This window comes from Lytechinus variegatus, chromosome 19 (genome assembly GCF_018143015.1).
Source record: "Lytechinus variegatus isolate NC3 chromosome 19, Lvar_3.0, whole genome shotgun sequence".
In the NCBI taxonomy this organism is placed as follows: domain Eukaryota; kingdom Metazoa; phylum Echinodermata; class Echinoidea; order Temnopleuroida; family Toxopneustidae; genus Lytechinus; species Lytechinus variegatus.
Genome location: NC_054758.1, coordinates 7,631,897 through 7,648,265, shown reverse-complemented (window position 1 = coordinate 7,648,265; position 16,369 = coordinate 7,631,897). Strand labels below are relative to the sequence as shown.

At 35.2% G+C, this 16,369-nt stretch overlaps 1 protein-coding gene across 1 annotated transcript; it reads left to right on the top strand.

Annotated features, from left to right (window-relative positions):
- Nucleotides 1–11,989, top strand: LOC121405990 (snaclec echicetin subunit beta-like). The gene is made up of 3 exons (XM_041596985.1): nucleotides 1–633; nucleotides 9,890–10,090; nucleotides 11,007–11,989. Exons 1-3 carry the CDS (start codon nucleotides 500–502, stop codon nucleotides 11,191–11,193), a joined length of 522 nt encoding a protein of 173 aa, XP_041452919.1. The 5' UTR covers nucleotides 1–499; the 3' UTR covers nucleotides 11,194–11,989.
- Nucleotides 11,990–16,369: the final 4,380 nt, after the last annotated feature.

The following is a 16,369-nucleotide window of genomic DNA, read 5'->3' as shown; positions in this document are numbered from 1 at the left end:
AACACACAGTTCGGAGAAGGAAGGGGTGCTGCGTCACTAGGGAGTTTGCTTCTCAGTGTGGAGTTCTTCGCAGGGGAACTTGGAGGGGTCCGTTGTTTGTTGACGGTCTTGATGTGAAAACCTGGAGGCGACCAAAGACATAGCTACTCAAGAGCTAACAAGGGAAAGGAAGTCCGTCGACTGTTCGGCAGCTAGAGCGACTATTAAGCTCTATCTTGAGTCTGAGTCCAAATAGCAAAGGCTCCTTAGTCAATTGGTTCCTTCGGAGCTCGTCATTAGCTGCAGCAAATAACTCGCATTTTAAGAGTCCTAAGAGTCCTGTCCCGTTCGGTTCTAAGCTCAAGACTTAAACAGGAGAGTTATCCGGAGAGACAAAGGCCACTCTCAGATCTGCATCGTCAAGGTTTAAAGTGGACGGATCAATAGAATCTCTTGGGGTCTCTTTGTGATAGGTGAAGGCGATTTTTGGACGACGTTTAGAATACAACCAGGAACAAGGATGAGGCGATTACTGTGCATGGCTTGTCTTCTTGTGGTATTAACGGAGGTTTGTGGCCAGGGATTCGAACCAGGAACCTTTCCCATGGAAGGATGTATCCCAGGATGGTCTAACTTCGGTAAATACTGTTACAAGTGAGTATGGAGGGAACTATTGGGGCGCAATAGGGGCGATCTCGGCCCTATGATTTTCATTCATTGATTTATGAATCCATTCATCCATTTGTTAATTTATCATTTATATTTATTTATATATATTTTAATCAATTTTATTTATTCATTCATTTATCTATGTATTTTATCTATTCATTTTTTCATTGTTTCATTCATTTATTTATTCATTTATTTACCAACTTATTTATTGCAGGAGATTAAACAGATTTAACCTTAAAGAAAACGAAGAATTACCTAGTAAAAATGCAAAGATTCTGTAATTGGTTGAATACCTTTTCTTTCTTTTTTTTTACTAAATTTGTAACACTTCGAACTGCTATGAAAAAACGCACAAATGAAATAAGAAAGCAGAAAAGGTTCTTCCTTGATTTTGAACAAATACGTTTCAAGTCATATAAATATTTTGTTTTCGTAGATTGATTCATAAATCTTACTTTCAAAGAAGAAAAGGAATTAAAAAAGAGGAAGATAAGGGAAGAAGGAAAAAAGAGATGTACAACTTGAAAGTTCTGGGTCGTGTAAATTGGGAATAAAATGTAGTCACCTTTAGCTTTTGGTTGTCTAAAGGTCTAGACACACGCGGCGATGCCTCTAGAAAAGGGTGGAGTTAGAATTTACCCACTATTTTGTAAAAGATGCTCTTGGTAAGATTTCTTTCCCATAACGGGGGCAAAGTGCATATTTTATGACGAAATTCCTATGCAAATATTGGATAAAATTCACACAGTGTTAGGTATCATATTACCCCCCAATACATACATATTACCCATTTACTCAATATTGGGTAAATCTTTTGTATGGTGCAAGTAATTGGAAAATGATTAACGAAAACAGCAATTAAGCAATTTACATTTTTACCTAAAAACATTAACTTTAATCCTGCCTTCTTAATCATTAATTGAGAAAGCATATTCTTGGCTAACATCAGGACCAGGCACTGGCGTACAGTTAGTGGTTGGGCCCCCATTTCAATACCAAGAATAAAAGGGGAAAAAGGGTGAAGAATATGATACATGTACGATTTTCAAACTATAATGTCAATTCCTGTCACAAAAATTAGATTTCGTTAAAAAACAAGTTTTGCTCGCTCGCAGCTTATTGGTAATTTTGACTCATAGGCCACGTCTGGCCAGCTCGTGTTTTTTTTTTATTATTTATTTATTTTTTTTTGGGGGGGAGGGGTCATTTATACGGTTCTTGAATCAGGTTAATTTAACCATCATTATCATCATATTATCTGTATAGATTTACAGCATGACGAATTTATCCAAGATTGAAAGTATCTGAAAAAAATATAGGACCGTGCAAGAGCTAACACATTTGTACAATAATTTACCTAATTCCAGTTAAATGCAACGAATTATAATGCAAAATTTCAATAGGTGGTGGCATCCCATTCATTGGCTTCAACGATATTCAAGGAAAAGTGACCACCCTCCGACGCATACCACCCCTTAGTTCCTACTCCTGTCTGAAGTTGATATTTAAAAAAAAAGTAAAATTCAATGAGCAAAACGCTGATAAAATGGTGACACAACATTTGGTCTAAATATCTCAGAGGGCATAGGATTAGGATTATAAAGCTTTTCGAAAATAATGTAAAGATTGCGATTAGGGTTTATTTTGTTAATAAGGTTAGATTTATGTTTGGCTTAACGTGTACATATCCCATCGGAGCAATTTCACCGGAGCAAAGTGCAATGGAACCGAAAAAACAATCAAAATTTGATAAAAAAAAAACAATGAATTATGATTCTTAACAATATTTTGTAAAAAAAAAACATACCGTCATAATATGCAATGTGGGTTGATGATCTCATTTCCCCCACCTTTCTTTTTTATTTAAATCATAATTTTAATTCTTATTTTTCATACTGAAAAATGATTTTACACATGAAAACTGTAGTCAGTCGTATTTTTGTATCGTTTTTTTCTTTACATTTTCAAAGGAGCCAAATATGAAACATTACAATTTTATATATTATGACAATGGCAGCTGCTTCATATGTAATGTAACATGATTTCATAAATTTTAAACTTTAATTACTCATTTTTAAAGGTTTTTCAGGAGAGTATGTGAAATGATTTGTCTTTGGTGATAATACTCAAGGCATTGACAATACAAATTTCAATTTTCTGAGAAAATGACATTTCGTTGATTTATTTAAATACGATTTGTGGGAAAGTTGCTCTGGCAAATGACATCACAAATTAAGGAAATAAAATTCTAATAACATTTTTATTCTTCGATGAATTTTGCTAAGGCCTTCACTACTATATAGCCTATATATATTTTCTTGATATTGTTACAATAACCTTGAAGGGTGAACTCCCCTTTAAAATGAAAAACAAATAAATGCAGATTGAATATGTACAAGCTAATATTAAATGACTTTATAGATAATAAAACGAACTATAAAATATATTGAATTAAGAAAATTAATTGGGAGATACTAAAGCAAGAAAGACAATCATGCAGAAATGAAAGCGAATATATGCTGATAAAATGAAAACTGAGTAATGTTTCTTCTTCTGTAACATAAATCCATTTCTTCCGAAGTCTGCAACATCACTAATTAATAGGAAATCCATAGATCATTTGAAGGGCCCCATTCCGCCATGTGTTTAATGCTCCATTATCTAATTCAAGATAATCATTTGCGAGCCACCATATACCGTTACATTCATATTTAGAATATAACTATGATTGAACAACACATGATTTGTTCGAAACAAACTTTAGAAAGGAATAATAATGTTGAGGTTGCTTGGTTTGTGTGATCCCGCAGGAAGCCGCGTCATGCGAAGTACGTCTGTTCTCTAGCTTAACACAACATGAAAAAAACACGGACGTGCTGAGATTAGTGACTGTGCTACTGAAGACATAATAAGACGGCGTTCCTACAAAAAAATAAGTAAAAAGCGAGTCCTTATTATCACCACCAGACATGCTAGGGACAGGGCCCTGGGAATAATTTTTTGAGAGTTTTTTTCTTCATGAACAAGGAAAATTTGTGATTTTGGTGTAAATTGTACATTTTAACACACCAACTTCATTTCCAGGGGGTGCTGTCAATGGTGGATGATATACACAGCACCCTAGCAAAGCGGGTTCATCAGTACCACTAGCACCCTCGCTTCCCAAGGCTAGGAATACGTTTTATCTATTTATTTGAAGAGCGCGGGAAACCATTGAATATTATGCCTAATTCTCAAAATTAATATCTCGTTATGTAGAGAACAAGGCAAATGTATCCCAAATGCTTTTAGGTTATGAAAGCCTTTTCGATTACAGTGAATCTTCTTCTTTTACAGAGTTAATTTGGTTATAATGTGTTAATATAATGATACTACCGGGTTACCAGATGCCACGGGGTTATACCACATCCCTAGATAAACCACAAAGATTAAACAATCATCCCAGTAAACTAAGCTTTTAGGACTGGGAAATACAATATCATCGATTCATAATAATTATCCCCACTGTTTCTGATTTAATTCAAATTGATTTTCATTAATGTTTCCTCATGGATTCAATTCAACTCCTGTTAGGTTAAACTTGTGCAATGCGACCGTGTAGAAGCTGTCCATATGTTATGAATGGCTTTACGCACAACTGGTGATCCTTTCTTGTGGTAAATAATATACCCTACATTAATGTATCATTGCTGATAGGTTACTCTCAAGAAAGTGTCACCAGTAATTCGTAAACTAGGTAAAGTCACTCGTAACTTTGGAACAACTTTATGAAACCCCCATCAGAGAAAAATGAGGAAAAATATTGTAAAGTTAATGTTAAAAATGAAAAAAGAATAATTGGCATATTTAATAAGAATACTAGGTTCTGAACACGGGTCGAGGCATAGGGGTGCATATGGATATACGACCACGGGTATATGAATAGGGGTGTACATGTATCTTATGAGCCACACCCATTTTATGTGCTACTGTGCAGAGTACAGAATAGGCGTACACTACGGTTATGATTAAAGGTGATTAAAGGCTTTTGGGTGATTTAAGGGCAATCTATATTTGATAATCTTAGCATGGTTCTTGGCTTAGGGGCTCAACTGAACTGTCGCATCCTGTTTACCGGTAACATTGCACATCAAACCACAATACAAGTTGAGTGTGTGTTGCATAATGTATATACTTCAACTGACTCCGGTATAAATTTACGGACTATAATAATATTCTGTTTCTGTTTCTGTTTGTGGTAACTCCCGTAGGAACTCGGCAGGACAGCATTTTTTGCTGGTAAACGCCAAGCTGGTACACTGTGAAAAAAAAGAGTAAATTTACGTTGGTCATTTTTTTGTTGGGTAATATATACGTTGGTTATTGTTTTGTTGGGCATTATGTGCCCAATACTTAGGCAAATTTTTACTCTGCCGCTGCCAAAATACAGATGTCCAATTGTTGGGCTAGTAATTGCCCTGCTGAGTGGTAAATGTTGCGAAACTTTACGATCACGAGTTGCGCTTGCAGCATGCTACACACGGTCGATAAGATATGGAGGAGCTTCTAGATGACTGGGGGCTGGGGAGCCTCGCTGAATCTTTCATAGATGAGTTGCTTAAACGTTTTTTTTATTTTTTTTATTTTGGACTTTACGTTAAGCATAATTTGTAAGGAATTTGTAAGAATAGGCCTACATACATGACATATATCTGACGCTGTTTTGTTTTTGCTTCACTCACTTGAGATATGCACTTGCACTTGTATGCAGCGTTATTGTGCATGCAAAGCACTTTCGGATAAGGTCTCCGGATCGACATCAAAACCCCAGTCAAGTAATGACCATTTGTTGTGTAAAGCAAATGAAAAATGCCCAACAAATAGTATTATTGATTGCAGGGAGGGATCATAATAACTCAACAACTTAGTAAAATTATGCCATTTTTCTTGGTGATTATTAAAGGCCTTGCCCAGATGTTGGGTTAATAACTTTATTAAAAAGTTGGGCAAATTAATGTCCCCCAAAATGTAGTTCAAAATATTACCCAACAGTTGGGCACATTAATGCCCCAACAACGTTGGGTAAAATATTGCCCAGTAGTTGGTAGGGTTGACTATCGGCCCAACGTTGGGCAAAATATTGGGTAAAATATTGCCCAATTTTTTCACAGTGTATATAACCAATTACCTTGGAAACATTTTACGTCTAGGTTTATCAGTCATAGTGGCTGACGTAATAGACGACAGATATCACTCTTGGGCCTTTTTATAAAAGTGGAGACAATGGCAGAGTTGGGATTCGAACTCACAACCTTGCGATTATGAGTCCAATGCTCTAACCACTGGACCACACGACCCGGTTTATGCAATGTTAATGATCCAATACAATATCCCAGCATTTTATTTGTTTTTTTCAAGTTTATTTTCGTTCATCTTCATGAATTCGATCAATATTTTAGGTTATACTCGTGTAATGTAAGTATGCACTGTCGATTTCAAAGAGTAAAGAAATGCGTTCCCCACTATTTTAGTGCCCTCTACGTTGATACGTTTCATTTTGCTCAAGATTATACAATGGGAAAATAATAATAATAATCACCTGGAGTACATGTGAAATTAAACCTTTATTTGAAAGAAATGTAACCTGTAAAGAGGGCGATTAAGGGCTGCAATATTGTAAATGTACCGGGAATTAGAAAATAAACAATTTTTCTGAAGCTATGCCTCTCGCACCCTCCCGCAATGTATACATTTAAATTAACAAAACTTGCATAGGCTAAACATTTGTTAAAATATTGAATGGATGTTAAGGATTTCGTTAATTATAATTTTTTTTAGTATATTTTATTTTCATTTGGTTGTCGAAATGCGCCTTTACTTTAGCCAGACTATCCGTGTCCTCAAAATGATACGATAGTTTCCAGAACGAGGAAATCACTAGTCTAGCAGGACGGAAGTAAAAACAGAGAGATAATCTCCTCCAAAACTTGCAAATGAATAATCGGTTTCGTGCTGACGCGAGACTTTTTTTTAAATAGTGTTTTATCCTCATTTCTCTATTTCTCGTAGCCTACGTTTATAGACAAGGCCATTACGGGGAAAATTTGAATTCTGGGGCTAAAAGTTGGGAACTAGTATATTTCGCACAATGTCAATGTGACAAGTCGATTTCTTATGAGAGCATGGCGTTTGGCATGTAAGTGAAACACTTAATTGTTTTAATTTGATTTAATGTGAGCAAAAAAGATTGACCTTTTTAAGTCCATCCCAACAACAAAAAGTTGATTTGACTGAAAAGAGAAAAGCCTAACATGCATAACACTCAAATTTCATTGATCCCGGGTGTAAAATAAGCTTCAGAAAAATTGACGATTTTCAATTCCCGGTACATAAACATACTGCATCCCTTAATCACCATCTTTACAGGTTACATTTCTTTCAAATAAATGTTTAATTTTACACGTACTGTTGGTGATTATTATCATTTTCCATTGTGTTAAAATAGCACTTAAAAATCACATAATGATGAAATAGGAGCGCCTAATGCTTATACCAGTGGATGGTAAATATATCTGATATTTCTATCTGGCTATAAAAGGGTACGTCGACAGGTTCATTTCGATATAAACAGTCATGAAAACATCTCCTGGCGAGATCTCTTTCATCTCCAGAAACGGTAAAACAGGCCCAATTCTTCCGCCAGTCAAATAGTTCCAAAATCCAAGCAATATTTCTTCCCCATTTGGACAAACTGACAAAAGAAGTTCCGTGAGTGCCCTTGCCCTTCCTAGAATCAGTGTTAGATGGCGAATCACGCGCATACACTTTTGTCAATCGGAGATATCAAATTTAAAAATCTAGGCATGGGTTAGGTCGAATGATTATTCTTTTGCCTTTCTGTTGAAATTAGGCTCGAGACACCTGTAAACACTGGATCCGTATCATAGGCGCGCGAAATCAAGCGATTTTAAGCGTGACCATGCGAATGAGCACGCCATCGACAGAGCTTTGTAATAATTGTCACTTTGAAAGCCCAGTATAAAGACTTGTTTTGATGCATTATATTCACCTTCAAACGGATTTGGCGCGAAATTTTCAAATTATGTTATCATTTTTTTACTGGCATCTTTCTCCCTACCACTGGCGTACATAAATGGAGGGGGGTGTTAGAGCATGGACTACCAAAATTTGAACTATCAAGAAGAGGAGATAGAAGACAGAAAAGGAAAGGGAGAGAGTCGGAATATAATGTCAATTTTCTAATATTATGTCAAAATATTTCACGAAACTAGGGAGGGGTAGGAGGTTATTAAAAATACCCGTACGCTATGTCTGCCCCCTTTAAATTGATGCCTCATTACCCCAAATGCTCCTCACTGCACTCTCTCTCTCTCTCTCTCTTCCCCTCAAAGTATTAGCAAGAACTAAAGATTCTTAGTATTCATTTATTCATTTCAGTTTAATTCACGCAGGTAGCCCTTTCAGTTATAAAACTGATTTACAAAGAGGCCCTGCAACGATGGAAACAACATATACATATTTTACAATGGACAATGGACAGTATTACAAGGTTTATATTCGGGAGATTTTACTCGACGTTGTATGACGGATTCAAGAACATAGAGAAAACATTGTCAAAGTCCATTCACGACAATAAACAACCAAATACTCTTTGTCGGAAATTGAAAAATCAAAACAACGGTTTCATCCCAGAGTCTGGAAAACAACCAATTTACAGTTTTCGTCATCTCCGAAACTTAAGATGAAGTTGCTGTTATATTTCATCAATTCTCGACAAAGACCCCCTATTGCGCTTTGTTATTTAATGGGCATTCTACATTACATTTACTGTGTCATTAATTTTCGTCGAATATTTCGTTTCAACAACTCAATCCTGGTGGGTGTTTCGTAAAGCTGTTCGTAAGAGCGACTTTAAGAATGACTGGTGATCCTTTTTTTACGCGCTAAACCATCGCCTGTGGTGTATACCATTTACCAAACGAAAGGATCACCAGTCGTTCTTAAAGTCGTTCTTATCTTACGGACAGTTTTATGAAACACCCACCTGACCTATATGCAGCCGTTCGTTCCCCTTTGCACCCTGTGTGCTACTTTCTACCAGCAAGAGATAATTCCTTTACATCCTGTAATCTTGAACTGCAATAAGTTTAAGAGCACAGATGGAAAGAGGTCAATGTTGCTACCAATAATACAAGTTCAGAAGTTTGAAGATACGATGACGGAAGAGGATTCTGGAAATGTCGAAAAGACTGTCAATGAAGACATATACAATCGTGATCAGTATTAGGGCAAATTTGAGGTTAAAAGTCCAAAAAACTGTAAGTCTTCGTGGTATAGGTCTATGACATCACCAAATGATTAAGACTTGTAAACACTACGATGTAAAGGTATAATCTTGCACCCTAAGTTGAAGAAATGCAGGAATACACCTTTTGTTTTTACTATAATTTGCACCCATAAATGCTCATTTTGCACCTTTAGGGTGCAATATACCTTATGTTATAAAAGATTGAATTTTGCACCTTCATTACATGGTTCAACTCTGCACTCTTCGGGGTGCTTAATATGGGCAACTGTACCTTTGAAGGTGCCAACCATTATGGTTCACATTTGAACCCCTATATCGTAGTGTGTGTATACCGTATTAATTGCTAGTGCACAAAAAAATAAATTTCCAGTTCTTCTACTGCCAACTCGTCCACTCACCACATGGTCTACTTTCATGTAGCGTAATGCCATTCCGTCCATCAACATTTCTTATAACAACCGTTTGGTCCAATAACCATTTGGTCCAATCATCACTTCGTCTAGTCACCATTTCGTATATGACCATTTCGTCTCATAACCAGTTGGTGTAATATCCATTTCATTTTCTATTATTTTGCACAAGATCAGCTCTAGTCTAATTAGACCAAATAGTATATAGACTAAATGGCTATTGGACCAACATGTCTTTAGACGGAATGGCATTAGACTAAATGAAAGTAGACCATGTGGTGCGTGAAAGAACTGATGGTATACCAAAATAATGATAGCAGACGAGTTGGCAATTGGACGAATTGGAAATAAACACACTAAAACAGTACTCACTATCTCGGTATTGTGGTAATTTTCTTTAGAAAAGGCAATGTACATTATTCTGGAATGTTTCATAATAATTATGTGAAAAAAATATCTTTATAATATATGGCACTTTCAAAAACAAAATCTTTGCTTCATTTTCCTTTGGCGCTTACAGATTTTTCAACCGACGAATGAACTGGCTCCAAGCACAAAGAGAATGTAATAAATATACTGCCATCAATGGCACGACCCCGAAAGGCTACCTGATGACGTCAAAAGACATGCAACATAATCGCTTTCAGCACAACTGGCTTCGTTACACTGGAGGTGGACTCAACAAAGTATGGCTTGGACTCTCCGAAAAGACAAACAACAAGTATGTTACATGAGCAGGCACTTGATCTTTCGTAGCACTGTAGTAAAAACATAAATAAATAAATAAAAGATTAACATTATTGACATGCAACTTTTAATCAACTTTATGGAAAGTTCTTAATCGAGTTCTAACCAAGTTAACAGGGAACCGGATTCAAGAACATAGTAAATATATTGTCAAATCATGCAGCTATAAAAGCACCAGGGTCAAATGACCTTTGTGGCAAAGAGTAACCAAGAAGTCTTTGTGGAAAAAATTGTTGAATCAAGAAAACAGTTTCGTCCTGGACTCTGGACAAAACGAGGTATTTGCATTTTCGTCAGCTCCGAAACTTTTGACGGAACTGCTGTTCCGGTCCACCCATTTTCGACAAAGACCTTCCAGTTGCTCTTGTCATTTTACAGGCATTTTCAATAGCTTTACTGTGTTCTAAAATCCGTTTTGCGTCGCGTTGAGAAAACTCTATAATGTAGAGTTTATGACGGGGACAGGAACATCCTACTGACAGCGACTCGAAATATAATACTCAGTGGGATAGTTCATGACTCTGTAAAAGAGACAACTCTATACCGTATTACGCTTTGCGGATTTTTATTCATTCATTCATACATTCATTTATTGATTTCCGAAAAAAAATTTCAGCCACAAATTAACAAAGAAAATACAATAAATAGATTTCAAAATATCTGAAGATGAAACGGTGAAAAGATTGCATTTTAAGATATCGTTTAAGGAAAGTTACAGGGGTTGCCACCATAAGCTTAATATTCTAATGATATTTTTGTTAGAAAAATAAGAACACGCATCCCCATGTTCCCCATTATTTTATGAAGGTGCAGTTTGTCTCCTTATAAGGTCAGCGCAAGGTCAATCATTATCATCTGACCATGATGTTTTATTGTTTTTAATTTAACAGCTACTTCTGGGCTGACGGAACCCCTCTCCTACCAAACCATTGGAATAAATGGAAAGTCGATCAACCTCAACTAAACGCTCATATCCAGGCGGTCCATACATTCGATAATACGGCTGATATGACCTGGGTGACGTCATTCTATAAGACTGACATGACCTTTATCTGTCAGTATCAATACAAGGCCTAGGTCAATGCAGTTTCTATTTGTAAATGTTTAATCCAACCTCGTTTATAGTTGGAAGCATCTGATAAAGTTACAGTAATTGTAAACAAAGAAACACAAAACAAAACGAGTAAAACTATGTTCAATATTGTTTAAAGAAGGTAAAAATGTTTTGGGGAAAACATTTTGTCCCATATTAGGCAAAATGCGTATTTCATGTGTAAATTCCAACAGAATATATGGAAAAATTCATCGTTTTACCACACAATCAAATTTGTTCGCTTTTTACCCAATATTGTAAACACTTTTTAAAGTAACGTACTGGGATTGGGTTTTCTCAGCTGGGATACATTAATTGGCCGGTATAAAGCACACCAAATTAGTGCTTCCACTCTTCATTATGAAAGTACACTGACATATTCAATCAATTTCCGGAAATGTCGTGATAATATCCAAATGGGTTTTTCCCATTTTTTCCCCTTAATTTGGAGGGAGGTCATTGTATGAAATAAAGCCTAAAAACGCCCTAATATACAACCCCAGAGACAAACATATAAAAATGCTTAAAAGTAATACATATACAACGGAAGGGATACAATATATTCATCACCTCATCTAGCGTCTATAAAGCCGAGTTGTAATCGTCATTTCTTTCTTCATCATGAACTTTTGCCTTTCAAAAGAATATATTAACCTCAAATTTATTTGACCAAAACTATATATTCTAATGATTCTCAACAGTCTATTGCTTTCATTTTGTCAGAGAATTTCAGCACTTGTATCTGATATAAAGTTTTTTTTGTAAATCTTTATTTCTTTGTTGATGTTTTGTAAATACATTTGTTTTTTTATTCGTCATAGAAGTTATATCTGATATGAAGTTTTACGAAATTACTATTTTTTCATAATTCCTTCATTGTAGTATCAATACAAAATGTTCTGTTTAATGTGGCCAAACATTGTATAGAATAGAAAATGCACTTCTTATTTTGCTTTATCATGAGTGTTTCATGTTTTCATTTTTTCCCATTCATTTTAACTTCAGACCTAAAGTCTATTCCATTTTCTACTGTTTTTATGTAAGGAACGTAGTATGAAACCGATCGATAAATAGGATTTTGGCGAAAATGTACTTATTCTCTGGACGACATAATTAAGAATATTTTATATATTTTGTAATTGTTGCGTTGATGTTAACACTGTTGTTATTAATTATGAAAAGTATTATTAGGAGATCTTGTTATTATAGTTCTTGCAATTTTCGCAAATAGGCCTGAAATAGAAGTCATGGTCATTTTACTTGTGTTGATTTTTGTACTCAGTTCATTGTCTTCAAATAGAGATTGTGTGCTTATTCTTAAAGTATTATTTTTAGAAGCTGTTGTGATTACAAGTTTCCCACTGATATTGAATTCGTTATTTTCATCATTGTTATTATTATTATTATTATTATTATATCATTATCAACACTATCATTATTATTATTGTTATAGTAACTTGCTATCATTAATGTTGTTATCATTCATGTTTTATCATTGTTTTTGTTATAAGTCTTATTGTTAATATTGTTACTAGTGTTATGATTACTATTTTTTTGTAATGATTATGATTATGGTCATTGTTATTATTGTTCAATTTTTTTTCTGTTTTTTGTATTTTTTTTTGTTTTTATTGGTTTTCATAAAGTGTTATGTTCAAATAATTTTTTTTCTGTTTTTATTGGTTTTCATAAAGTGTTATGTTCATGTATTGTACATAGTGTTTTTGGACTAAGTGGAGTAAAGGCATGTAGGGTAAATTCGTTTTTAAAGTTTCGATATATGAACATGATTAATAAAACCTCATTTATTCAGACAAGCTGTCTAGTTATTCTCATCACTGTCATGGTTTCATCCTCGATAATACATGTATTCATCATGCTCATTGCATTGAAGCGCCTGTTACTATATCCAGGATATATGGGGAATTAATTATTGATGCATAGGTTCGATCCCTGGACACGTCTTTCGGATGGTGACGTTAAAGGTCGGTCCAAGACGTAAATAGTCATCTGATTGATACACGTCTGAAAAAACCCTAAATTACATAAACATACACACACGCGCACTACACACATACCCACCCACGCACACAGTATTTTTTCCCACGGTGAGTGTAACAACGTTAATTGGAACCCGGTAATTGGGAATAGGGCGGTGCATGAAATTTGCCATCAATAATTGCAAATGTATTTGGGATCTACAAATTAATCATATGTCTTACAATTAATTGCAAATTTAATTGCAATAAACACTCGCACTATTCCTCACCGTTTCTTTCGCGCTCTTCCACACACCCCTCGTCATACACTTAAACAATCTTAAGATCTTCACTCGTTTTGGATTTCCCCGTGCAATTTTGTTGAGACCTGCAGACAGTTGGACCAGTGATTATTATAAGTAACCATTGGACTGCAACTTAAAAATCTAGCAGCAGGCCCTAACCTTTACCATCTTCTCAAAACAAAAAGATAGACGCTTTGGCCCGTATTCTGAAGTCGGGTTTAACTTAAACTCAGGTTTAAAGTTGTGGTTTAAGTATGGACAGCCAATTGGTACATAATCACTAACAGTAGAGACATCATACTTCAGTTCATTCAGCTCTCAAATCATTTATAATTGTGTAGGAAGTATAAATAGATGACCGTCTTTACCATCGATAAATCAGGAAAGAGCACAGTAAACATAAGAAACATGCGACTCAATAGAAATGTTGATACTTTTGGCTTTCCATACTTAAACCACAACTTCAAACCTGAGTTTAAGTTAAACCCGACTTCAGAATACGGGCCTTTGAGTACAGTTGTCATGATCAGGTGCACCATTTTATAAATTGTTTGATTGACATTGAAGGTTTAGGATAAACTACGGTGAGAACACGGTAGTTTGTAGAAAGTGGTGCTTGGTTTCTTCAAATAATTTGTATTGTCTAATTGGAGGTAATGATAGCGGACCGTGCTTTACGAATTTAGGCAAGCAACAAGCTAATTAAAATTGATGGAAACCTTTCTCTATAAATAGACAGCTCCGAGATTTTATCCTTTCCATTATACATCCCAGGGAGGTTTCTCAAACAATGGGGGCTTAAATGGGTTTAAATTGGAACAATATCAAACTAGAAAATGGGCAGGAAAATAGGATAGATTTATAATGAAATATTTCAAGTAAAAAGAAAAGGATACAAAATTATATATGAACATACACTACAAAAATAAAACTATTAACGTGATTAAGGACAAATATCTTCCAAATAGAAATCTGAAAACCAATTTCAAAGTCGTAATTCCATTAAGTAAAAACCATCAGGCTTTGATCAAGGGGAACAGAGAAACGGAAGAAGAAGCCTACTCCATTAATACCTTCTTTTGGTACATGTAGTTAAGACCTTTATCATTTTATTGTTGCGTTACTTGTCGAATTCGGGGGACAATGAGCACCATGTTAAAAAAAGAAATCTGTATCCTCGGATGAAAACTCTTTGGAAGCGCATACATTCGTAATTCCGAAGCTTCGTTATCCCGAAGGTTCGGATATTCCGAAGGTTCGTTATTCTGAAGGTTCGTATTTCCGAAGGTTCGTTAGTCCGAAAACAAAATGAGGTTCGTAATTCCGAAGGTTGGTTAGTCCGAAAACGAAATGATTAATGAACATTATTTCGTTTTCGGACTAACGAACCTTCAGAACAACGAACTTTCAGAACAACGAACTTTATTTTGTTTTCGCATTATCGAACCTTCGGAATAACGCCACAAATGTTCGGATTAACGAACCCTTTTACGTTTTTGGATTAACGAACATCGAGGTATAGGCAATTTACGTGTTTCGGAATTACGAAGTGTAACTGTTTGGGAGGGGGGATGAATCGTATCTGTGTTTACAAAATACAATTCTTCACTCAAGTACAACACTATCAAGAGGAAAGCTGTTAGCCGGCACTCAAACATCTATCACTAAACTATTTTTGTCTCTATTAGTAAGCATACATAATCATATCATCTTGCTATGATTATTAAGGATAGTAAAGAACTCCAACATCCAGTAGCCATTTACGTTTAGAGTTACATAATTAGATTATTGTAAGATTTCCTGTTAGTGGGTAATGCGATCCACTCTTCAGTGTGAGTATGGAGTTAGGGATTCTATTTAATACCCGTTTGGCATGCTTACCTTAATACAAAAAAAGAAGCCCGCGCTCTCAAGGCAAGCATTTTCAAGTCTTTTTTTGTTATATTCATACTGCTAATATCATATGAAGTGCGTCCCACATAAAAAGGGAACCCGTTTTCAGAGAGAAATTTCACAATTATTCATTATGTTTATTTACTTGAAACTATTACAAAGATTACAAACAATAAATATTAAGGTATATCGGAAACAAATTGCAAATAAACAAGCGTGTGAACCTGAATCAATCGTCATTTAAGATATAAGTGAGGGGAACTTAAACAACGAATACAAAAGAAATGCTAATGAGCCACTCGTCGAATTGCTAAATCGGTAACCAATTTCGTTATTTTTTCCAGAACAACCAGGTTTGGCATTAAAATTTCAAGGTCGTCTCGCTCATTTATACGTGAGGTGTTCGTCGTCTCATATTAGGAATAAAAAAATCGAAGAACAATTTAATGTCATGATGATGTAAATGAAATTTCATGATTCATTTGTCTTTGATGAAGAAAGCAATATAAATCTGGGTTTCATGTTTTATGGGACACACTGTATATATGACAAGATAGGGGTACACACACCATAATATACACTAGGCTATAGTTCATTCTACTTTATTTTATTTTAATTTATTAATATGTTTTGGCATCACATTGTTTAAATTTATATTGGAACAATACAACATACAGTATCTATTGGACCACCAGAAAATGCATTTCCGATTTGGATCGATACAATTTTCAAATGGTTTTTATCTATGAGTCCAATATTTCATTTCCTTATTGAAATCAATAACTCTAACAGTTTTTATTGGAATTCTGACCTGGGGTCCTCCTCCCAGTGTCGCGTCCATGTAAAGTTCAACTGACGGTTTTCACATCAAATTCTCACAATAGTATTTCAAAAGACATGTAACCATGGTAACGGAAATGAAAACTCTCTTTAATCTACTCATACAAAGGCGAGGTTTGCGTTTTGTTCTGACTGGTTTTCTT